The sequence below is a fragment of the Dromaius novaehollandiae genome, chromosome 3, assembly GCF_036370855.1.
Source record: "Dromaius novaehollandiae isolate bDroNov1 chromosome 3, bDroNov1.hap1, whole genome shotgun sequence".
Taxonomy (NCBI): domain Eukaryota; kingdom Metazoa; phylum Chordata; class Aves; order Casuariiformes; family Dromaiidae; genus Dromaius; species Dromaius novaehollandiae.
The window spans coordinates 79,350,023-79,375,357 of NC_088100.1; the positions used below are offsets into that span (position 1 = coordinate 79,350,023).

At 38.1% G+C, this 25,335-nt stretch overlaps 1 protein-coding gene across 2 annotated transcripts in view; it reads left to right on the forward strand.

Annotated features, from left to right (window-relative positions):
* Positions 1 to 25,335, forward strand: part of ARID4B (AT-rich interaction domain 4B) — a 97,312-nt gene that overhangs the window by 55,425 nt on the left and 16,552 nt on the right. The window contains exons 12-17 of one of the 2 annotated variants that reach the window (XM_064509240.1): positions 3,170 to 3,242; positions 4,080 to 4,174; positions 5,261 to 5,358; positions 6,577 to 6,844; positions 7,840 to 8,012; positions 18,321 to 18,569. In XM_064509240.1, coding sequence (XP_064365310.1) covers positions 3,170 to 3,242; positions 4,080 to 4,174; positions 5,261 to 5,358; positions 6,577 to 6,844; positions 7,840 to 8,012; positions 18,321 to 18,569 — 956 coding nt within the window. The remainder of the gene's footprint in view (positions 1 to 3,169; positions 3,243 to 4,079; positions 4,175 to 5,260; positions 5,359 to 6,576; positions 6,845 to 7,839; positions 8,013 to 18,320; positions 18,570 to 25,335) is intronic. The other variant, XM_064509241.1, reaches the window with a different exon arrangement.

The window sequence follows — 25,335 nt, forward strand, 5'->3', positions numbered from 1 at the left end:
TTTTAGTAGATTGTGTCTATAACCTCCTGGCTGTCAAGCAGCATCTCTTAAAGAGGACCTGTAGGCCTGTTCTTGGGACCTCATTATCCACCTGCAGATTGCCCTAGCTCTTTGCAGGACATGAGCAATTCTCACCATTTGCCATGAGGCCATCCATGGGGCCCTAGTCCCTGTGAACCAGGACAAAAAGTGAACAGCTCTTACATGAGTCACCTCAGGTTTCATGTACAGATGCTCTCTCAGACATTGATGTGTAAGTCTTCTATACTTATCTTCTAAGAAGGGGGTCTGCCTTTCCTATTTTTTCAAATGGAAGATAATGGAAAGCAGCCTTTCTCCTGTTGTCTTTCCCATACTAAATCTGATGATGGCCAAACATAGGAGGATAGACAAAGACTCCGTGCCCCCCCCCCCCCTTTATTTTTGTGCTAGGTTATAATACTGTGTGAATTTTCACGGCATGTTGCTTATTTTCTAGGTTTTGTTATCGGGCAGACTTGCCCATTTCTTTTACTCTTGTGACATGGACAGATATGTTAGTGGCTGCAGAGTGACCTTACTAGCATTGTGGTTGTTTAACTTGGAAATAAGCCAAGATGGCAAAGTATGGTATGCTTCCTTCAAACTATCACTTAGGAAACATTGTCATCTCACTGCCATGATTATTTAGGAGATTCTTTAAAGAAGTGGGGTTTAATAATGGATGTTATCATAGTATAGCCTGCACTGAGTTTGCAGAGATTCGGAGAAGGTAAAAATGCTTTTCAGTGGCACACAGAGTCTTAAAACTTGCTTTTAGTGCAGTTTTTTAGAAAGCTGATGTGGCTTCTGTTGGGAAAATTAATTAGGAGCTTCCAGTTGCCATTCTGGCACCTCTGTTGGTTATCACATTTGAGATTCTTATAACCCACTCTTCAGGCATTACACCCTTCAGTGAGCGAAGAGCAGCAGTCCAGTCTCTTCATCACCTTTATTTTAGTGTCCCATATTTAAAAAAAAAAAATATGTTGCTTCTTATACTTTGGATTTCCTGAGATTCTGCTGAATGCTGTCTTTCCCATCCCCTGAATGCTGTCTTTCCCATCCCCTAAATGCTGTGTTGGGACCACTTTATTATGGCAAGTGTTCTCTTGTTTGTGAGTAATGTCAAAAACCTGAGTAGGTATTCTTTAGGTGTCCACTGTGATCCAGGGTATGCTTGGAAGAGTCCTTTCCAGCTACCTGTCATGTGAAATATTGGAAGAAACAGGTTTTCCTAAATTCTGAACCTTTACACTATGTATAGCAAAATCCTCTTCCTTTTTTCAGCATGACAGTGAAATATCTTTGTCTGTTAATTTAATTCTTCTGTATATGTGTCATTCCAGTCAAGCCGTTTGGTCTGTCTGGCTTTATTCAAATTTTGTGACAAGCTGAATCCTCTGCTTACTAGCAGTGTTTACTTTACTTTACCACCTTCACCTGTTAAATGTGAAGTTTCTTAACCAGGCATTTGTCTGTACTATATGCAGTGCTGCAGCAACACTCTTCAATACCAGTGAAGGATACTGTTTGTTTGTTTTTCCTTCCTCCTCTGTGATGAGGATGTGTTCAGTACAGAGAACTGCAGTTCTCTCCTTGGCTTATCATTCTTCCCTGCTGAAGTAGGTTGCTCCATGTTTTGCTACAGCTGTACTAGGTATCAGGTAGATGCTCATCGTTTAATGCCCCTCACAGAGACCTTCCTCTTGCATTGCCTTTGCAGTGGCTCTGACTGGAGTATTTTCATTGTATTTCTTTTATTGATTACAGCTAAATGAGAATTGTTTCAGCATATTGTAAATGCTTGTTCTTGGTGTGTTTTTTTTTTTCTTTTTTTTTTTTTTTTTTTTTTTTTTTTTTTTTTTTTTTTTTTTTTTTTTTTGCCTGCTTGCTCTGACATGTCATCTAAGTGCATTTAATGGAGGAAGTCTAGACTAAGAAAAAACTACTTGTAATAGTTGTAGCCTTCCTTGATCTTATTTTCAGCCATCTATGTCTTCATTAAGCAGTTTCAACAGATAATGGTTTTTTTTGGTTGTGTTTAGTAATTGTATTCTATTTCTACTGATTTTCCAACTGTCTTGGTATAACTTTGGCAATGTGTTGTCTCTTTGCTTCTGGGTAGGTGAAACTTTAATGTTTAGTGTAAGGAGACTGTCATAGGGATGGAAAAGAAAAGTACAGTATGAAGATACACCGAAGAAAGTGTTCCCTTTAGATTTACTGAATAACTCTTATATTTTTAGAAAATTTACAAGTGGTTAGTATTAAAACAGCATGCAGAAAACTATTCAACTTCTGGTCAGCATATTGTTTTGAAATAGCTTAGCCATTGGAATTTTTAGAAATTGTGATTATACTGGAAATATAATTTTGAAACTATCATTATTTTAATATCAATTGCTACTGGTTGTGGCAAGTAGCATTTCCTAAAGAAAATTATAAGGTATTATAAAATAACCATAGTGTTTTGCCATGAAACTCCACTGTTTATTTTTCTAAGTAAATCTGATACAAAGGCTTACTACTGTAAACAACTGAACGTATAAAATATCTGTTACTTCAGTTTGGGATTGATCCTGCTTATCTGGCATTCAGCTGGTACCTCATGGCAGTATGCATGTAGTGTCAGGCTGTGCTTTGTCAGTACTGTGGATTAGAACTCCTACAAAAAAAAGTGCAAGCACAATTTTATCTTCCACTTAATCCCTGAAAGCGACATAGTGCATGCAGGCATTAAGGAATTGCTTAATTACAGGAGAATTAGATTTGAGATCTGATATAATCTCTTGACCATTAAAAGAGATGTCTCCTAGACTACTCTCTGTCTAAACAGATAAAATTGAGAATACATCTTGATTTATGACGTTCCTTATGACACTTCAGTGATCTGTTGAAAATCCAATTCAGATGTGTCTTTACATTTATTGTTTTATATATTAAGAAGGACTTTTTATGCCACATGGAAGTGAGTTTTAAAAGCCATAACACAGAGACCATGTGTCTTAGTATAGCATCCTGTTACTGTCTACAGTAAAATGAACTTCAACATTTGAACCTAAATGAATCACTACAGTGCTTTGCTTAATGAAACCATGTAACTCATAATGGTAAGTGATATTTTTCTTGTGTGCATTCCTTAAAACAGGAGGAAATAGAGCCTTTTCCAGAAGAGAGAGAGAACTTTCTTCAGCAATTATACAAGTTTATGGAAGACAGAGGTAGGTATTGTGATCTGTGACTTGTAGTAGCTGAAGATAAATGCATTACGTAACAATGCTTTAAGATCTGAGTCTGTAATTTTAGTGCTTTGTGGCTCATTTTTGGAAACAGTGAGGTTGTATTCCTTACTTCTGGCTTCCCTGTTACTTAGAAGATGACAGTCTGTCACTTGTTATGTTCCCTCCCCCCTCAATTCCCAGGCAGTACTTAGTGCAGATAAAATCATTTTTTAAAAAAACAAATGCAATGTAATACAGTAAATCTTTACCAAGTTTTTATACATTGCAAGAAAAGTACTTTTTTTTTTTTTTTTTTTTTTTTTTTTTTTTTTTTGAGACATGGTGAGGTATTTCTATGAAATTAGTGCCTTAGTTGCATGTGAAGTTGAGTCGAGGAACTCTGCTTTGCTTATAAGAAATGATAATGTGGTAGCTACTGCTAATACACCAGCAAAAAAAGGGATTTATTCCTGGGGAGATGTTTTTTTGATTGCAGTGAAAAGACTACACTGGTGCTATTATGTGTAGTAGTTCTATGGGCTAAAATACTTATGTATAATATGTGGCAAGAAAAGCTGAATCATTTGTGTATATTCAGTAATACAAGGAAGAATGCATATATATGAATTAAATTACATTACTGAACTGTAGGGAAAAGGGAGTAAAAAGGAAACAAACTCAGCCTTATATGGAGAGAAAAAAGTAGCAGAGGCATGAGGTGATCAGCAGATGGGGTTTACAATACTATATTTAATAGTGTAGAATAGTGTATGATGTGAATTTCATGTTGCTCTGAAAAAGATTTCAAAATATTTCAATAACTGTCTTTGTTCACAGGGACGCCTATTAATAAACGACCTGTACTAGGATACAGAAATTTGAATCTCTTCAAGTTATTCAGACTTGTACACAAGCTTGGAGGATTTGATAATGTAAGTATTAGTGTGTAAAGTATTCCAGATCCATAGAATCTGAGGATGCTCTTTCTAAACAAGACTTACATAGGAGCGTTAGACATCTTTAAATTTAATTTTAGAGCTGCGTAAGACTCCTTGTAGTTCTTTAACATGTATTTCAACAGGAACCAGAAACTAGTTACAATCTAAAGAAATTACATCTACTCAGTGTGCTTAACTATTGCTGCGTAAAATCAGCCAGCATTTTTGTTTTTATGAGATTTCAACAAAAGTCTGTCTGATAAAGCTGTTATCTCAGACAGTGAGAAAACTCACTACTTAAATTACTTACCTTTTGAGATTTTTTTAAGGTTTCTCTGAGGACCTTAATTCCTGTCTGTTCTGGGCAGTACGTAGAAGTGTGTGCTGGCTGGGATTAGTGGAATTGTTCTTGGAGCAGTAGTTGAAATATTTGGAATTCTTGGCCAAGCAGATTCCATTTACTACTTTGGATTTCTTCCCATCAAGTCAGCCTGTCAGTTGAGAGGTATACTTGTGTAGTGTCATCTTCCTGATATACAGGAGAGGATCTTGTACTTGGATATTGCAGCACATCTGCTTTACCTTCACAGGTAGTTAGAAATGAGCATATCATACTGCCTACAAAACTTTGACACCAAGGGGCATGTTAAAGATGTAATGGAAGAACAGTATTCGCTGTATCTGGTGCAGTACTGCCAGGCTTGAGTGTTGCTAATGCTTTGAATTAAATTTTTTCTTTTAATTTAAATCCCAGCTCTGGTAATTAAAGATTATTTTAAATATAAAACAAAAATGATGTACTGACTTTTCTCTTTTTTGTATTATTTTATTTGCTTTGCTTTATTACCACCCAGAAAGGAGGGCCTGCTGTGGCTTACTGAAATACAAAAATGCTAACTTGCTTAAAAATAGTTACAGTGGACTGCAGTTTGCATTACAGCAAAATACTGTGTGGTAGATAGTAATTTTATAGCTTGGAGGAAGTGAATTAAAATTATTTTCCAAAGTTACAAATGTTGTTGACTTAGTTTTTTTGTGTGTGTTGGCAAATATGCTGTAATTTTTTTTTTTCTTTAATAGATTGAAAGTGGAGCAGTGTGGAAGCAAGTTTATCAGGATCTTGGAATCCCTGTGTTGAATTCAGCTGCAGGGTACAATGTTAAATGTGCATACAAAAAGTAAGTAAAAAAGCTATGAAGTTTGCGCTAAAACAGCCCTAGTATCACTACTTCTGTTCACTAGAATTGATTTTTGTGGTGATGGCAATATACATAAAATCCGTACTTTTTGGTAAAATACAATTTTTGTAAACTTTAAGCATATTGTTCATGTCTTCCTTCTATTAGTGTGTTATTTCTTTCAAGAAACTTGCTTATCACTGTAAGAGATTTGGTATCTTTGGGTAGTATTACGTGCTTGTTTTAGTTTCTTTAAAATATCTATGTATTTTGCGTATTTTTTTCTCTCCTTTTTATTGAGAAAGAAAAGGAAAAAGAAGTGCAAAATGTGAACACTTAACAATAAAATGAAGTATACAATCTTTTATTAGCTGTTTGGTAGAGGTAGGCATCAAATGCTTGTCCATGAAGTCCAGAAACAAAAAGAGAAAAAAAATCCAGCATTTCGTTTCAGTTGCTGTTTTTCTTTGCTAAATATTTAGGCTTGATATTGATGATGTTTTAAAAGCTTTCAGAAATCAAATGTGAATTGAAAGCTTTCCTGATGTTCTATTTCATTCATTGCCACAATGATTTGTCAATCTCTGTCATGTAAGTATATTATCACTAGAGTTGAGGACAGAGGATTATGCTATACTTGCTTCAACCAAGCAAGAAGTGCTCTATACTGTAAAGTCACTTTATATTACAGATTGGTGTGTTTCATGTTCACTGGATCTGTTGAATATTACTGATTTTTGAAATTGTTGGTTGGCTAGTTTCAAGGCAAACCACCATCATTTATTATGATTTCTGACTGAAGTAAGTTACACAAGCATTGTAACATGAATCCTGTGTCAAAATTAATAATAATATAAAAATCTAATATGCTTGGTTTTTTTAGGAAGCTTGGAAAAATGCCAGTTCTAAATACAAACTCATTTTTAAGTTGATTTGGTAGTTTATTCAGAGTTAGAGGCACTTCAGATTTATTTATTGGCCACATGAATTGAATTTCACTTTTCTTGTGCTTTCTTACAAATTTTTTCATCTTTTTTCTCTAGTTTTCTTGAAATTTTTTCATTTCTTTTGCATTTTTTGCATTTCTGTAATACTACTTATTATTAAAAGGTATTTTTTCACATCTTAGTGCAGGGGAAAAAAGCAAAACAACTCATAAATAGTCAAGTTTTTTTGTTAAAGTCAAAATTATTTCACAAAATGCAATTTTTCTTTCAGATATCTCTATGGCTTTGAAGAATTTTGTACATCAGCTAATATTGAATTTCAGATGGCATTGCCAGAGAAAGTGACAAGCAAGCCTTGTAAAGACTGTGAAAAAGAAAAAGAAATGAAGATGCGTGAAGATCCAGAGCAGGATGTAAAAGACATAAAAGCGGATAAGGAGGAGCACAAGCAGGAAGAAGTAGCGATAGTACAAGAAGAAGAAAAAAAGCTATCTGAGAATGATAATGAATGTAAAGAAAATGATAAGCCCACCATTCTGGTAAAATACTTTAATGTTCATGTTATATCCCTCTGATAATCCTGACTCTGTGTTGAGATTGAAATCTCTGTAGTGGTTTTAAAACGGCTCAAAACCTGCTGTAATACTAATTTAGAACAACATATTTGAGCTAGATTTATCTCTAGGTGCCTGTTTTAAAGGATCGTGATGTGAAAATGTCTGACTTGTGAGGAAGCAGCTGCAATGTTCCACCTCTTTGGGGGCTCCCAGGTCAAATGGAGACCAATTAGTGTGCTGCTATCCTGATCTGGGTAATGCATGCTCACAGCTACCTACAGTGCTGATGCTTTTATTTTGCATTTGGCCTCACGTTTAAGCCCTTGTAATTCTTGCTTTTACTTCTCCACTCCTGCTGAAACCAGTGAGGTTGCACACAGATCTGGGTCATATGTTGTAGAAAGTGCACTAACGTAGTTCATAGTAATCCAGAGAGGCAAATGGTTTTATCTTTTCCTTTGCCTAAACCACTGAGTCAACACTGGATTTTGAAATCTAAGCCAGTAAGCCAAAATGCAGCGCTGTGCAGGCTTCGCATTTTGGTTTGGAAGCAGCTGTTCATGTCAGCATGCAACACTGCTCTAGTGCTTCCGTGTGGAAGAGGCAACCGGCCCTGGTCTATCTGCTGGTACTAACTCTGGGATGAATAACAGCTGGGCCAGTGCAGCATCCTAGGTGCAAATGTGCCCTATAAAGTGTTCATTTTAGGGATTGCTTTGCAGGTCAGGTCTGAGAGCTGCATGCCTATATCATCGTGACAAAACTACCTGGGAGAGTGTTTGCAGCTTTGTTTGAAGTCTGTTACATTTAGGTTGAGACTTTCAGAAGAAACAGTAAGGGGAGGGGCTGTCGTTTTAGAAAGCCGTAAATTTTTTATTTTTGCTGATAACAAGTTCAGTGTGTTTTGTCTGCCTTTTCTTAAATCCTTTATATTTTTATTTAATCTTGTAATTTAAAAGAATGTTTTCTTATCCTAGGGAAACAAAAAAAATTTGCCAGAATCTGTGTATACTCAACCTGAGCAAGAAAAGGACTTAAATGTAATCAAAACAGAAGATGAAACCGAACAGGAAGATAAGGAGGAGGAAAAGGTTAAAGAAATGGAAAATCCTACCAGAAATGCAGAGGCTGAAGAAAAAGAAAAATCGGGGTAAGATACTCTGTTTATAATCAATTAAGGCATCTGATGCGTGTTCATTAAATTTTACTCTTGTAATTAGAACTTCAAGTCAAACATCCCTGTGATGAATTAGACTTGTATCTTCTGGAGAACTATGTGTATTGCTTACTTTGTGTCATGGTTAGTCCCATTGAAGTTAGTGGGTCTAATTCTAAAAAAAAGAAAAAGAAAAACAAAACAAACAAACAAAAAAAAAACCAAACCAAAAAACCCGTAGGTTTTTATAGGGTCCAAGCCTAAATATTTATAAGCTGAATGAGCAGGAGAAGGTATAAAGCGGAGATGACTTCATCTGGTTTAAAGGGGGGAGGGGGGACCGTGCAGCCATTGCTAGTAGCCTGTCTACTTAACTTTGCTACAAGCGTATCCCAAACTTGTGGTTTCCAGCTTTTGCTGTTGGACAGGAATGTGTTACAGACAACATGGGAAGGGACAGAAACAGTAACAGCTTCCAATAAGAGCTTTGCCATTGAGTGAGAAATGATACCAAGTGTCCTGTGCAGTCCTTAAAACAGGAGGTTTTAGAAAAGAGGTTGAGGTAATAGGGATGCTCAGGGCCATGTAATCAATGGGTGAAGACTGTGCAAGCAATCCCTTATTTCATTTATGAAATGGGCAGGTTTTCATGTTTCGGCACAAAAAAGTAAAAATATATTGGTTTTGGCAGACAAAAAATACAAAGTTTAAAAAGGAATTGATAATTCTCACTAACTGCCAACATGTTAACAACTTATATTCTTATAATTAGGAGACTTGTGCAGTATGATTTCAAGTGAGTAAATGAACAAGAATGCAAAAATGGCCATTATGGGTCAGATCAAAGGTCTGGTGTTGTCTCCAAAGGAAGACAGTAGCAGATACTTAACAGAGAGGCTATTATAATAGGGAAAGCAGATAGTGATACTTCCTTATACTTTCACAGCAGTCTGTGTGTTGGGAATTTCCTTTTGTATTTAATACTAGCTCTTGCCTGACCACTAATTCCCTTGTCCATTGCACCAATCTTTGCTACTTAGATCAGTGATTTTAATCTTACGTGTAAGTATCATTAACTTTTATTGCTTGTTCTGTCCTAATTAAAAAAAAGACTGTAACCAAATGTCTTAGTTTGATATATTGATTTCCGAATTCAGTTGTAATAGTTTTCCCTTGTTGTTAATCTTACTAAGGGTTTTAATTTCAATATAATAGATTCTGCAAGGATCCTTCTATAAATTTTTGTCTTCCTATAAATTTCCAGTGAGATCCAGCTGGAAGTTTCTGTAACTCAGAAATGTAGAATACAGGAACAACTGGGTTTATTTGAACTCAAGAGCATCTTTTTTTCTGTATGTGTGTTCTCACTTGTATCCTATGTGAGTATTTCTTATTTGAGATAGTTGTTAAAGTTTGTTACATATGCCATTTTTAAGACTAACGAGGTGATTTATACTATAAAAAGTTTGCTGAACTTTCAGAATTATTAAAGACTAGTTTTATAGTGCTACACCCAAAACATGTTTTCTTACATTTTCACCTTTATAAAAACAAAAAATTCCAGGAAAAATGATTTTCTTTCCTTTAAGTTTTCCCAAATCCATCTGATTGTTTTTCAGTAAATTCTTCTCTCTCTCCTTCTCTTTACTCACCCAGTAAAATCACTTCTAACTAATATTTTGCTATAGTGATTCATGAAAGATATAACGTACCGCTTTAGACAGAAATGAAAGCATAGTTCTAAAAATAGATTTAGATGTTGTGGTCATTGTTGAGATATGCTTTCAATGAATAATTTAAACCTATGAAAGTGAAAGATTTTTGTAATAACTAACAGTCTCTCAGCATTTCTGAGCAATAGTACTACATCATATTAGCCTGACTTCTGCTGTTTTTCCTAGAGATTGATAGAAGTGTATTTTGTACTTCCTATGCTTCAAGAGTTTGAAAAAAAAAATTAAAGAAGACCTGTATGGTTTTACACAAGGTGGGGGAGTAAGATGCTGACATCCTAAATGCTAAACCATGTTTTTAGCGTTTATACCCTAGAAGGATTTTGTGAGCCTGCCCTGCTATGCTAGTGGCATGTTGCACTAGATAGACTTATGGTGGTGTGTCGGCTTTTTTCTTTCTTTTTTTTTTTTTTCCCTCCTTTCCCTTGTACAGAATAGAAATGGCAAAGATTATATAAAACAGAAAAATGCTGGGGTTTGAGCCCTTTGAACTAAAATAAAAAATGAAAAATGGTGTTTTCTGTTTTGTTTTAAAGTGAAAATGTAATCACCAAAAAAAAGGTGATCAAAATAGATTACTTAAACTGAATTTCTGTGCTTGTATTTACATGTATTTCTGAACTTTTAAACATATGGACTGTCTGTCTTTCACAATGCTAACCAAATTGCCAAGCAAAAAGTCTAGTATTATACTCAAATCTTATAAGGCAGACTTGCAGAGTTTGCTGTTTCAGTTTATATCTGTAGGACTTGAAGTTTCTTCCTGCAGTTTCTGTGTGTGCAGACATAGGGAGCCAAGAGGACAGAAAACTCTCTGGGTTTCCTGCTGAATTTCTGTTGAATGTACTGGATCTAACTCCCAGCTTGCAGATCTCAGGAAGTTCTGCCAGAAGCCAGGAGATGTGTATACATACATTTTTTTTTTTTTCCTGGAGGTTTTGTTTCCTTGTGCAATCCAATGTGTCTCAACCCTTTCAGAAAGCGCATCACTACAACTTTATTCCTATGATTCCTTTGGCACAGTATTTAACAATGTGATGAAGAGGAAGAAGAGGCTGAATATGATTCTCTCCCTTCCTTGTCCAGAGTATATTTCTTACCTGCTTGTGTATTTGTGAATAGATATGCAAGCATTGAGGGGTGAGCTGCCTTCGCAGCTCTGTTCCTATTTCTTATTTTTCTGTGGCTAGTGGAAGATGCATGTGCTATGTGCTGTTTGGTGCACTTTCTAATCATAACAACAGTGGGAAAAAAAAGCCATTTTACTGGTCAGCTGCTTATTTGGAGGGCTTTAGGAGACATCTTTAGTCTTTCAATAAATTATTTTTATAATATATTATTATTTCCCATTGGTCTGTTTCAGGGACACGCATTTTTTGCAAAAATGGCTTTGGAAGCTTGTCCTTTTCCCTATAATACACTCTTTCTAAACCAATGAATAAATAAGGTTTACAAAGAGCTATCACGTCGTCCTTGTTCTGAAGTTCCTGGTAAATTTACACTTTGAAAGTAATGTTCTTCAAATGTAGCATTGCACAGTTGATGCAGTCTTCCTCTGTATCATTTGACATTAACTATTGTTGTAACTATTCAAAGACTTGAGTCAAAAACAACATATTTAAAACTAACAGAGTTGCTTTTCTATACAGTGAGCAGCTTAGGCAGTTGAACGTGTTCTCAAGAGATTGAGGCCAGCAGCCTAATGGAGTTTTAAAGTTTGGATTTTCTAATATAAGCTAAGAAAATTAAGAGAGCTTTTGAAAATTTTAGATACTGTTTTTGAAATGAAGTGTATGTTAATTGCTAGTTAACCAATATGAGTAAGAAATTATTTCAACTGGTTAATTTAACTCTAGGGTTTTTTATACTTTCTCTAAAACATCTGGAACAGGACTCTGTCAGGAACCTGAAAGGTTTAGTGACCAGAATCAGGATGACAATTGTTTTTTTTAAAAAAATAAATAAAACACATCAGACTGGTGGGGGGGTGTGCGGGGGGGGTGTGCGGGGGGGGTGTGCGGGGGGGGGTGTGCGGGGGGGGGTGTGCGGGGGGGGGTGTGCGGGGGGGGTGTGCGGGGGGGGGTGTGCGGGGGGGGGTGTGCGGGGGGGTGTGTGCGTGTGCGTGCGCGGGGGGGTGTGTGCGTGTGCGTGCGGGGTGTGTGCGTGTGCGTGTGCGTGCGGGGTGTGTGCGTGTGCGTGCGGGGTGTGTGCGTGTGCGTGCGGGGGTGTGTGTGGGGGGGGGTGTGGGGTGTGTGTGTGGGGGGTGTGTGTGTGTGGGGGGGGGGTGTGGGGGGTGTGTGTGTGTGGGGGGGGGGTGTGGGGGGGGTGTGTGGGGGGGGGGGTGTGGGGGGGGTGTGTGTGTGGGGGGGGGGTGTGGGGGGTGTGTGTGTGTGTGGGGGGGTGTGGGGGGGGTGTGTGTGTGTGGGGGGGGGTGTGTGGGGGGGGTGTGTGTGGGGGGGTGTGTGTGGGGGGGTGTGTGTGTGGGGGGTGTGTGTGGGGGGGTGTGTGTGTAGGGGGTGTGTGGGGGGGGGTGTGTGTGGGGGGGGGGTGTGTGTGTGGGGGGGGTGTTTGTGTGTGGGGGGGGTGTGTGTGTGGGGGGGGTGTGTGTGTGGGGGGGGTGTGGGGGGGGGTGTGTGTGTGGGGGGGGTGTGGGGGGTGTGTGTGTGGGGGGGTGTGGGGGGTGTGTGTGTGGGGGGGGGTGTGGGGGGTGTGTGTGTGGGGGGGTGTGGGGGGTGTGTGTGGGGGGGGTGTTTGTGTGTGTGTGTGTGGGGGGGGGTGTTTGTGTGTGTGGGGGTGTTTGTGGGGTTTTTTTGTTTGTTTGTTTGAGGTGACCAGGCAAGATCCTTTGAAGTAGTCTTAGTTACAGTACAGGAAGATTGCAAGAGACTTTGTTCTTGCATTTGCCTTCTTTTGGCTAAGATTCTGCCATAAAATATGAATGTCGGGAAGGGCTGTCATCTCTGGGTCCTTACGTTGCTCTTTCTCACCTTGCTGTCATTTCCCGTACTCAAAAAATGCAGTTCTTACTTGGTCTTATGAAACTTCTTCAGTTTTTTTCTGAAAACTGTTTGTCTTGTGAACTCATCCAAAAAAATACATGAACAAGTGTTTTAATACAGCCTTCTAGAAACTTAAACACTTCACGTTGTCCCATGTTGCTGTGTTTAGGTCTTGACTGGATGGTTTTCTGGGAATTGGTACAATCTTATTGTGACAGTATGAAAAGGAGAAAATGCTAAATCTCTTTGACTAATAGTCCTCAACAGAGATAAACAAAGGAAAAAATCTTAATCTTTGATCTCTGTTCTGTGCTTTACTATGTGCAATAAAAGTATTTTTCCCCTTTAAGCAAAGGGGAGGAGCTGAGAATAATAAAAGCAGGAGCTGAGAAGGAAGTTAGGATGGGCATTGTTATGTGATAAAGACTTCACTAGGGTTTTGCTGATTACCTGCTACGTCTGTGCTGGTGAGAGTTTTTGTTTGTACAAAAGTTACAAATTTTCTGGAAACACTTGATGGGTATTTTCTGAAAGCAGCTTACAGCAAAGCTATGTAATAGTCAGAAGCTCCATTTCGCATATGGGAGATAACAGATCGTTAGAGGCAATGTTTTCTTTAGTTCCTTATTTGTCAAATTGATATACCAAAGCTGTGTGGTGGTGAATCCAAAATGGTGGCAGAAAGGTTCAGGTGTTCTGGAGAGAGGGAGTTTGGAGACGGATAACATGTCCGTTAGCTTCTGGATCTGTGTTAACTATATATAGAGATAGCTTTCTGCAGTCTGATTTAGGTTTGTGTAGCACTGATTATTTAGCTTGGGAGAAGGGAGAAGTGCATCTTGTTCATTGCACAGTTTGTGTGAACATCTGTTTTCAATCTTAGACTGGTGGTATGTATGCAAGAAGGATGCATTTATAAGAAGTATATTTACACAGTTTCATTCGTAAAACATCTCTATGCTTTTTTTAATTGTGATATATGTGGTGTTTGTGCATTCCTGCTGCCTTTGTGTTGAAAAGAAGTTTTTGTATAGTCACATTTTCAGATACTGTCTCTAATTGGATTTTTTTTCTTCCTAAGAATAGAATATACACAGGAAATGTATTGATTGCTTTTGATGCTGCAATAAAATGCTAATGAAATGGTAACAACATGGCAGTGTAAATGTACCAGAGCTGTGTACCAGTGCTTCAAGTGCTTTGCCTTGAATGGAAGGGGGACATCTTTGATGTGGAAAAAGTGGTTTGGTCATCACATTTCACATAGCCTAGGGTCACTACAGAGTTATTAACCACGGTAGCTGTCACTGAGACTTACATGCCTGAGCAAGCCCCTAAACATTTATCAGATAGTAGATGTTTTCAAACTGAGTGCAAATCAATGCTATAAAAATGAAAAGCTCCATACTCCTCAGCCAAACTTCTGAACTACCCATTACCCATTTGAAGAACGTTTCAAAATACTTTAAAAGTATGGCTGAATGATTAGGAGCAATGACATGAGGTCCTTTCATTTGTCTCATTCATAGCAGCAGAGGAAAACCTTTATTTACAGTGTTTATGCTTGTATGGTTAAAATGTGCTCTACTACTTGCCATTCTCAGTTGTGGCTCAGAAGTTAGTGCCTTCCCCTTTCCTCAGAATGATGGACTGCAGCCACGTGTTCAGTCACATTTCCTGTGGCTGTAGGCAGAAGTCCTCGGACCAGTAATATGGAGCTTTTATTTTTAGGCTTTTCTTTGCAACTTTTGAGGGAAAATAAATATTGGTGGGTTGGGGAGGGGTACTTTTTTTTTTTTTTTTTTTTTTTAAATTGGAAGTGGGATTCTAGTGTCAGGTCTTAGTGGCGTCTTCATGCTTTAGAAAATATCTGCGCCTTAATACAGCTGTGACTAATAAAGCCAGGGGATGAGGGAGACCAAAAATTTTCCAACTCTGTATTATGTGAAATAGAGGTTAAATAATACTTTAGGATGACAGGAAGGGAAAAAAGGGGAAAACAAAAATAGAAGCTAATTGCTGAACTTGAAGTGTCAATTACACTGGAATTTATTTCTGCTAGTGGTTCAATTAACTGTAATGGCTTAATTGAAGCAATAATAGAAATAATCTTCCTTCCTCAAGTTTTAGAATAACCCTTGAAAAATTATCTTGCATTTGCCAACTCACCTGCTGTGTGTGTGTCAGCATGGTTTGTCAGGGGAAGTGTATTAGAGTAGGTATAGGTGTGCTGCAAAACAGGGATACTGGGAGGCTGATTTAATGATCTGAATCGCACCCTGTCTTGTAGGCTGCACCTGGGCTTTTTGACAGCACTGCGGCTGATGCCAGAGATTGTGGGTTGAAATAAGTTTGCATGATACTGCAGTTCCTTTAGTGGTGTAATAGCATGCGCTATTTAGTTTATTAGTATTTATTTGGTGGTATACTAAACTGTACTATGGGTTTGGGCATCTGCCATACACACATTTTTGAACACTTCAAGCATTTTAAACCTTTTAACTATTATACAGTGTCCTTTGAATTTAATGATGTGCAATGTTTGTATGATCTAAACACTTTAATAGTTTTGTGTTGTTATTAACTCAAAAAAACCCATTTGTTCTAACTCATTCATTTCCTGCTTGTAAAGATGTATGCTTTCATCCTGTGGGACATGCAGTGGGGGCGTTCTTTAGCCTGTGGTTGTAACTGAAAATGCTACCAAGTCCTAATAAGCTTTATGCTCCTTTTCGGTTTTTGGAAGACACTTATACCTATATTTCTGTGTCTCTTACACAATACGCATGCACATTTGCTGCTGTCTTGTTTCATCAGCTGCTGCCTGCGTCGTTCAAGTTGTTGCAGCTTTGTGACAAATACTGCTTGGGGTGTTGTTGTTTTTAGTTTTTTGTTCTCTTGGTTTTTTAGTTGACATTGACTGTCTGCTGCCAAGATGCTTGTTTCTTTCTTTTGGGGGATTTTGACTGAACATTACAAGAAATCTGACGTTCATGTGCATATATACGTGGTCAAATGAGATTATTACTGTGCATGCTGGATGGCTACAGTCACAATTTTCTCTTACAAACTTCCGTTTCATGGCAGTCGTGACTTCTCCTTCATCTGCATGGCCAGGTTTGAGCTTTTTATGGCTTTGTAAAACAGATATCCTTTCTTCTTTGCAACCATTGGAATGTGTTTTTCTGTTCCAGGAGCCATGTGAGTGCAACAGGTTTTTCCGCTCCCCAAATGATGAATGTTCTTCGCTTTTTGTTTGGTTTCTTAGAATCTCTAGCTTATGATCGCTAACCAAGTCACTCCTCAGAAAACTCTTTTTAATTGCAGTCATCTCTGCTTCCATTTTGCTTTTGCTTCCTGACATTTCCCTTCACCTAAGTACGGTCTGTTCTCTACATATCTACTTGACCATCCAAGTTACTCAAGTTCACAATGAGAATTTCACACATCTCTTCCAGAGAGGTCCTGATATTGCCATGGATTCTTTGTAGAAAATCTTTTGAGGCACCAAGAAAGTCGTAGTGTATGCATGGTGAGAGGCTCCAAACTTGTTGAACCTCCAAATAGCTGCTGGCACCACAGTTGGCAGACTTTGGAAAATCCCATATCTCCTTTATAGGCAGACATTTCTTCTTTACAGATATTCAAGGATTCTGCCACTAATTCATGAAAAGAATTTTCTGACAAAGTTTGGTCTGTTATGTTTTTGAAAATCTTCACAGTAATGGGAAATCACAAGCTCATCTTTTCTCCAAGCAGTGGTGGCTCTGCTCCTGATGCTGTCTAATTTCTCGTTTAGCTTTTGAATGACAATGACTGCAGAGTTGAAATTAGCTAGGGTTTTTGGTTTAGTGCAGCAGAGTGTCTAACTTAAGAGAGTTTAAATTACTGAACAATGCATGGTGTGTTTGTCATGGAATTCTGTTTAGGAGTTTTTCAGCCGAGCTTTTGGGGAGTTTTATTAGTGATTTCTTTGGGAAGTGGATTTTGCCATATAGTGTGTAGCGGAGATGAAATGAGCTTGCAAAGCTCATTCATTTATATTCCAATTTATTAACTGTGGTGGTCTTAAATAGATTATATAATATACTTTCAATGTGCAACTTCACTACTGAAGTTAAGATCTTGGCCATACAAAACAGAAGTGTCTGGTCTGTGCAACATAGAACTTGGTAGAGGTATTCTGTATTATTTGTTTAAGGCATCAACACTGGGAATTTCAGTATTTGTCTCATGGTGAATGAATATTGCTCTTTATATGCATACCTGAAGTAATTTCATTAAGTCAGTGTGGTTGCACTAGGGTTGAATTTAGCTCATTGTTTTGAATTCTCTTTTGGCAGCTAATTAGACAACATTGCAATTTTATTTCTACTAAGAAGCATTTGAATAATTAAAATGTTTGAGCACTTCCTAGGGAGAAAGCTTGGTCTGAATGAGACTCTTCTATGGAAAATTTCATGGAAAGATTTAGATTATTAAATACAAACTTTTGTGTTTGAGGTTTACTTAAATATGGGTGTGAATTGGACTTGGACGCATTACGAGCTGAGTAAGAAGAAATAACTGCTGCTCCAAGTGTATCTGTTCCAAGTCTTAGGCTTTAAATTAGTAGTGGTCTCTGGTTATTGTGAGTTTAGTAAGCAGTCTTAATCTGTTCTGTGTTGCACAGAGTGGGTTTAGAATAGTGTGAGGGCGAATAGTAATGTACCGTAAAGCTATTTAAGATTAAAAGGTTTTTATCCCCCCACCAGTAACTTCTGCCACTTTGTCTGCCTCTGAGCTGGTTGGAGATAACTTTCAGAACTGCTGAGCAGCCCGTAGCTGCCACTGACTGAGGTCAGCAAGACTCGTGGGTGCTTAGTGCTTCTGAAAATTGTTCCAAATGTCTGAAGATGCATTTAATTATTGTATAAATACACAAGCAGGTGTTGACTATTTTCAAAATGAGCTAATCGTGAATACAAGTTTGATTTATATTTAGAAGACTCTTAGCTTAATTGGCAAGGAATGGCAAGGTCATAAATTAGTACTGGTTGCTTGATTTGTTAAACAATCTTGTATAGGGTATTTTTGCCTAAAATCTGCTTTTAGTTGCAGTCACTTCAAAGTGTTGAGATAGAGACAGTTGGTTATAAAAGAGCACGGATCTTTTAGGGAAACAGGTTTCAAGAAGCATTTGTAGACCTTCCATGTCAAAAAATGGAACATAGGAAATTTTCTCTGTACTGAGAAGGATGAGTTTGACCTGGAAAAATGGTATTTAAGCAAAGGGACTGCATGAAGGATCATATAAAGATGAGTTTGAACAACTTCTGCTCATACAGATTCTGATGGAGTATTTTTCTTTAAGCCAAGGCACTTTTGCACCTTACAGTCACTGGATTTTGTATATATTGCTATATCCTATTTTGCTGATATTACTCACACATGGGGCATTTTCACATATTTGGAGCCTGCTGTTTCCCAGTCTCTAATGCATCCACAATATTTATCAATATATGTGGTTTGGAACTGAAAAGCATATGAAGTATCTCATATTAACTCTACAATTTTTTAAACCTTTCAAGAGATGACACGAATAAGGAAGAAGATGAAGATGAAGAAGAAGCAGAGGAGGAGGAAGAAGAGGAGGAGGAGGAAGATGACAACAATAACAATGAGGAAGAAGAGTTTGAATGCTATCCACCAGGCATGAAAGTCCAAGTGCGGTATGGAAGAGGGAAAAATCAAAAAATGTATGAAGCTAGTATTAAAGATTCTGACATCGAAGGTGGAGAAGTCCTTTACTTGGTGCACTACTGTGGATGGAATGTGAGGTAACTTGAGTTTTAGCTAGTGCTTACTTCTTGAATTACTTCTAAAATACACTCGTGTATTTTAAAAGCTAAATGAATATAGAGTTCTGCAGTCCTAAGCTTTCAGTGTTAATGTTCTGTGAAGGTCATTGTACTGTATAAAACTATTTAGATTTTTAACATATATAAATGCAGTCCTTTAGTTACATAGAAAATCATCTTAAAATGAGTTGTTCAAAGAATTCTTCCTTTGTTCCCTGTCTTATTTTTAGATTTCTCCTTACAACAAATGATAAAATCCTCCTTTGGCTCTCTTAAGCCAATTTTATCTTGTACAATATTTGAATAGTGTATTAAACTGACTCTATGTGCACGCTATTCTCAGGGCAACAGAGTACACCAGCAGTTTGGCATTTACCAAAAGAAGTATGAGGGAGGCATTGGTTTTCAGGGAGGGGGGGAAGGTTTTTTCTTTTTTCTTGTAGGACATCCACACTTAAAAACAAGCAAACAAAATCTTACTTCACCTCCACCCTCAGGCTTTCTGAAGATTCTTAATGGCAGATTAGTGTGCAGCAAGTAATTACCTTTCATTCATTCAGATCTGATTTTTTTATTATTATTATTATTTATTTATTTTTCCCCCTCCCCTGACTGTCTCAGGCTTCCAAACAAGACTCTTCTTAGCCCAGTGTCTTATGTTATTCTTAAATATATTTAGGAATATATGCTTTATAATGTCTTCAACATGTTTCTATTAATGCTATATTAAAGTATTAATATATTTTTTGTCACTTATGACCTATAGAAAACTTGAAGAAACTTGGAAAACAGTAAAGGAAACTAAAACTTTTGAGTGACTTTTAAGCCAATTACTAAGTCTATTATCCCTCCCCTTCCCCTTTTTTTCTTCCTCCAGTTTCAGTGTCTCTCTGCTCATTTTTCTCAGCTGTCATCTTTTGAGCTTTGTTGCGTTACTGAGTTTGTACATCCCTTTCTTTTCTTTCTTTTTTTTTTTTTTTTTTTTTTTTTTTTTTTTTTTTTTTTTTTAAAAAAAAAAAGAGCACCTGAGGCAAATCATCCTTTTCTCCTGGAAAATCTGAGGCTCTTACAGTCTTCGTCATCTGGACTTTGATTACTGTCCTACCTCTGATGAGGAGGGCAGGACAAGTCCTTATGTAGTGCTAGCAGGATCGACTGGCAGAGATCGCAGTTGCAAAAACACAGTACTTCTCTCCCTCCCTTGACTACACTACTTTGCATCTAGGTCTACTGATTTCCAGGACCATCTAAGCCACTCCTGAGGAATAACATCTCGATACTGACGGCTTTGATATCAGTTTCGTGCAGAATTTTGAATATATTGATCCATAAAAATGCAATCTTTCACAGAAACTGTCTTCAGGCAACATCTATAAGCATAGTGGGCTGTGAAGTCTGGACCTTAAAATGTCAGGGTACTAGGGGAGATGCAGCCCACTCTAGGTAGGATTTGGAAAGTGACCGGAGTTTCGGTCGTTGTCGGGGAAGAGCTGCCTTAGGAGCACGGACTGGTAAAACTGGCACCCTGCTTGTGGATGGTCACTGTGTACAAATCAGAGGTTTCTTGCTTTTAATCTCTTGTTTTGGAATTTATGTTTAAACATAGTTATTTTCAAGTTAATATTATTAAGTATATGCTATGGAGTGAGAGGATCAGAGTTTTATCTGTGCAGTACCACCTTTTAGAATTGAGAAGTCAAAAATGAGCCTGCATCTTGGAGATCCAAGCGCCCTTGCTCTTAAGGGAGAAATCAAGTTCTGGGTTTTTTTTGTTTTGTTTTGTTTTGTTTTTTTTTCCAATTCTGTTTTAAATAAGTATGCAGATTGATATCAGAAACACTGTTTTCTGTGACTAGGATATATTTGAGATATATATATATGTATATATTAAAAAAAAAAAAAAGACTTTTTTTAGTAAGCTTGTGCTCATTTGAGAGGTAGAAGGAGTTGTTTGGTCATTCTGGCAGCAGGACTTGCATTTTATGTTCTTACCTGGGGTGCAAAAGAAGCCCTCTGGAAGGTGCTGGCAGACAAGGATTTTTTGCCGAAAGAAGATATCGGTGATTGAGACTTAGCTTTGGAAATCATGCGGACTCTGCTAAATGTGGCAAATTTTATTTAATTCAGAATAAATGATTTAAAGTTTTGGATTTGACAGTATGTGTGGGCAAGTCTGAGCTTAAGGTAGCGTCTAAACACTGACATTTTAGGATAGGGAAGACTAATTTTGTATGAGTTGTACTATTGGATGATTTGGCTTCGAGTCAGTCACAGCCTGGGAAAATAGCTGCTTTGCTTGGTGTAGGTAGTAATTCCCTCTTCTCCCCTCATTCATTTTCACTACATTCCTCACCTTCACCTTCTGTTTAGCAGAGACAAGTGCTGTAACATTAACTTGTGGAGTGTCTTGGGCTCAGAATCCAGGGTTTTTTTAGTTTTGTCATCTCCCACACCTTAAAGTCAGCTTTCATATTTCCCCTTTAGGTCAGTATACCATGTTAATGACCTGTTCTTTAAGCTGATAAGCCTGAGCAGGAATCCTAAAAAACTGCCGAAGCTTTCTTGTCACAAAATAACTTAAGTATTGGTGTGGGATTTAGAATAATAAGTGTGTGCATTGGGGTATTTGGAATTATTTAGCTTTGCTACTCTTTTTTCTTAACTATCTAGAACTAGTGACACTAACCACTGTGAAACATTTTTTTTTAAATAGTAACTAGAAAATACAGAAATGGATTGGAGTTTAACAACATTGTGTATTTGCACTACTTATGCTGAAAGACCTCATTAGCTCCTGCAATTCAAGTAATAAGCATTTCTGATTGAGGTCAAAACTGTAATGTGGAGTGGAGTCTGCCTTGTAATGAAAGGGAATGGTAAAAATGTCTCCCTTACTAGAGAAAACTGTTTATGTTATCACATGTTAACCAGAAACCTCTCTAGAGAATTGCGTTTCTTCTTCCTTCTAACTGGCTCAATTGCATTCTGAGTTTTGTACGCTTTATCTGGAACTAAAACTTCTCTGGGAGCTACAATGCCAGTTTCTTCTGTCATAATTTTGTTTTTCAGCTGCCAGTACTATAAGGAAAAGTTTACTGTATAGGTTTTTTGAGGTGAATTTCTTCTGCAGTGCATTCCCAGTAACTAGAATTAGAGGGTGAATATTCAGAACAAGTTTAGGTTGTTTTATCTCTGTGTCTGTCATATGGCACAACATCACAAGACGTGTTTTTTCTAACATGTTTCGACTGTTTAAAAATGTGGTTTATTCTTTTTAATATGATTTCCTTTCCTTCAGAAACCTGAATGAGGAAAAAGTATTAGTTTCTGTCTCAGTGTGTTGAAGCATTAACAATCTACAAATTCTGTAACAGTCAACCTCTGAAATTAAAGGAATTTAGGTAGCCAAGTTTCAGGTGCCTTGAGTAATGGAGGAAGAATTGTGAAAAATCAGGGTCCTCATCTACTGCTCCAGTATTTAGTTACTAGATTAAAACTGCTCTGTTTGAGCACAGCCAGTGATAACACTTGATTCTTAGCAGATGCAGACAGTGTGCTGGAACTTCTCAGTGAATTTGCCAAAGTTTGCTAATTCCTTGAGATAAACTGCCTTCCTGTGAAAGTGGAGAAAGTAGTACCTTTGCTAGTACAAACCTAGGGGCTGGAAAATATGCTTTTCCTTGTTTCTCCTGTAATACTCTTGTGGAGGATTGACCATGCTGTTTCTGAGAATGTTGTAGTTTATTCTAACTTGTGGTCTGTACATGTGAATATAATAGGATTAGTGCATATTCCTTTACAAGTTGCCAGTTACTTGTTTCCACCATATAACTGAGCATTCCAGCTTGCCTGTGTTCCTTTCTTTCTTCCTTCTCTCCTTCCCATTGGAACCCACCTTTCTGTGAGACTTTCATGTTAACCAGTAAAGCAGAAAAGCTTCACTCCTTCCTAGCTCACCTTGGTCTTTATTTTGGTAAGACAAAGGCAATGTTTTTTTTTCCTCAAGGTATTCTAGTTTTTATAGGAAACCTATTTTTTTTTCCCTCTTTCTTCTTGGTACTCAAGCAAGTTTGTACAAATGCATTTAGGAACATGCCTCTTCCCCCTCTGCGCCTTCCCCCTCCCCCCCCACTAGCACCCGTCTGCTTGTTTTAGGGAGTTAAATTACAGAAGAAATTGTCATCAAAAATTGCATTTCTAGATGCTACATCCTACAAATATCTGTGCTGTCTTACTCTGATATGTACTTATAACCTGTTCACTATCAGGGAGCCCTCATGGCTTTTGAGGTGCTATATTCCATCTGTCTAAAAGTGAATGGTCTCACATTAATGTTAGTTTTGTATGTCTATAGCTTTTTTTTTTTTCTCTCTCTTTGTGGGGGGGTCATAACATCTCCCTTTCAGAAATCCTAAGTTCAGAACTTCCCACAAATCCTCACCCTTGCAGAAAATTCCTAGTGTGGGAAAAGTAGAGCTACTTGCAGAAAACTGGAGTTTTCCTTTTGGGTCATGTGCTGGGCGTATTTATTCTTACATACCTGCCAGTTTCTGATACAGTATCTGATACTGATCCAAGAAACAGATATACATGTGTCTGTGTATGTTTGTACGTGTATACATATGTGCCTTTGGCAGGGGGTTTGAGAAATAATTCATATTCATGAGGTAGGCAAGTGTGGAAACTAAGGGCTTGGCAGAAGATGGTACTGTAGTAAGAACAAGCCAAGTCTTCTGGAAGCACGTCTTTTTTGTAATGAGACCTAAAGAACTTTTCTTTCCTGTTTTTCTGTCTCTTTGTGAACAAACTGTCTAAAGCACCATTAGTTACGAAGTGAGAGACTTCCACCCTGCTATTCTAATCAGGTGCAGTCGTATAAAGAAGGACAGTAGTCAGTCTCGCATGTGATTTGGATGCAGCTTGGCACCTGGTACACTCCAGATTTCAAGGCATTTCTCTGCTATGCAGTAGAGCAGTGTCACTTTTTGGTCAGGTTGTCAGCTGTGGCTTGGGATGTATCTCTTCTTGCAGGATCTGTTTGGGTATGGGGCTCTATTGTCACAGATCAGGCAAACTGTATGCATCTGGCATGTGAGTGGTGAAAAGAAGCTGTGCCATACAAAGGTGTCTTCATAGATTCAAGGTTTCCGTGATGCTGGAACTGCTGGCGAGATCTGACTGCTGCTCTAGGTACACTTAGGAGAGGAGCAGGATGTGCTGGGGCCAGGAACTGTGACTCTCGGGCACATAGATGTTCAATTTATGTTCCTTAAGAAGAGGAGTTGTGACTGCTGCTTCATATATATAACATTTAAGACCCTCTGTGCATCTAGAGACTTCTATGCTCTTCCTTCTCTCCTTCACTTTGGGATACCCTGTAGTCTTATCAGCTGTCACCCTAACTGGCAGTGCAATTACCCTGAATCACTGACAGCATGTGCAATGTACAGACTTTGTTTGCATGGGTGGAAGATTGTTTTGTTGTTAGAAATGCATAGAATCAGTGAATACAGATTCTCTGTTATGGCAGCATAATTGAGACAGAAAGGATACTTAAAATAATTGCTTTTCCCTGTGAATATGTCTAATCCTACTGCTGTTCTCTTGCATGTATTTAGGTCTAAGGAAATCCTCTTGCATTTATCTAAACTGCAAAGTCCATTTGGCATTCTGCTTAGCAGTATTCCTTCTTGAAAACGTGTCTTTGATTTGAAGAACGATTACGTGAAATAGGGTTGTCCAAAGTTTCTGAATATGGGAATTTTCCCTGCCAAATCAGATGCCTTCTTTTAAAATAACATGGAGCGTTCAGTCCATCTATATGTTCTTATGCTTTAAATGGATATGAGATTTGAAGTTCAAGTATCTAAAATCCTAAGGTGCTGCATCATCCCTTCACTATCTGCTCATATCATAGGAGCCTGAGGACACCCCAGTCTTTAGGAAATAGCTGTGGTATGGGAGAAATTGCTAGCTATTGCTAGCTTTATTCCAGTGGGCAGAGTGAGCATCAGTATAAAGCAGGCCAGCTATTTCATGTACTTTGTTCCAATTGCACGAAAGTAGCAGGAAGTGCTGCGGGAGTCTTGCAGATCTCTGCTGCTTCTCCGGTAATGGGCATCATCTGCAGCCCAGTGAGGGTGCTGGTCTCAGGGTGTGTTCCCATCATATGTTCCCTTGCTTATCCCTCTTGCAACCAGCTTGCAACTGCTGGCTGTTCTTTGTGTATCGAGCTGGTTGTTGGGAGGCTCTGTGCTTTAGGATGTGTGAGGCTACCTGTTTTCTAAAGGTAGTCCTGCGTAAAGGGGGGTGTGTGTGTGTGTGTGTGTTGCAGACTACACAGTTTATGAGCTGGCAACTCTGACTTGAAGCCACTGTGTTTATGAATGTTTTCTAGCACTGAGGAGTTCTGTTTAAGTTTTAGAGAGAAATCTGAGCCTATCCACTTACTGGTAGCCTGGTGAGAGTACAATTAAAACTGTCTGCATCAATGCAGTTACTTGTCAGGGAGTTGCAGTCTGCCAGGTTAGATGGCTGTAAGATTTTTCTTGTTGGTTTGTTGTTGCAACATGGAGTGGGGGGAAATATTTTGAAAAACTGAATTTCAGAGACTACTGCTAGACTGAGTGGATAACTTTGACTTCTCTTGTTTATGTTGTGTTCTGAGGTGTCTATTTTTCACTGTATTATTATGTGGAATGTAAGTTAGTAAAATTTAATATTTAGCTTCTGGAATCTTGTGCTT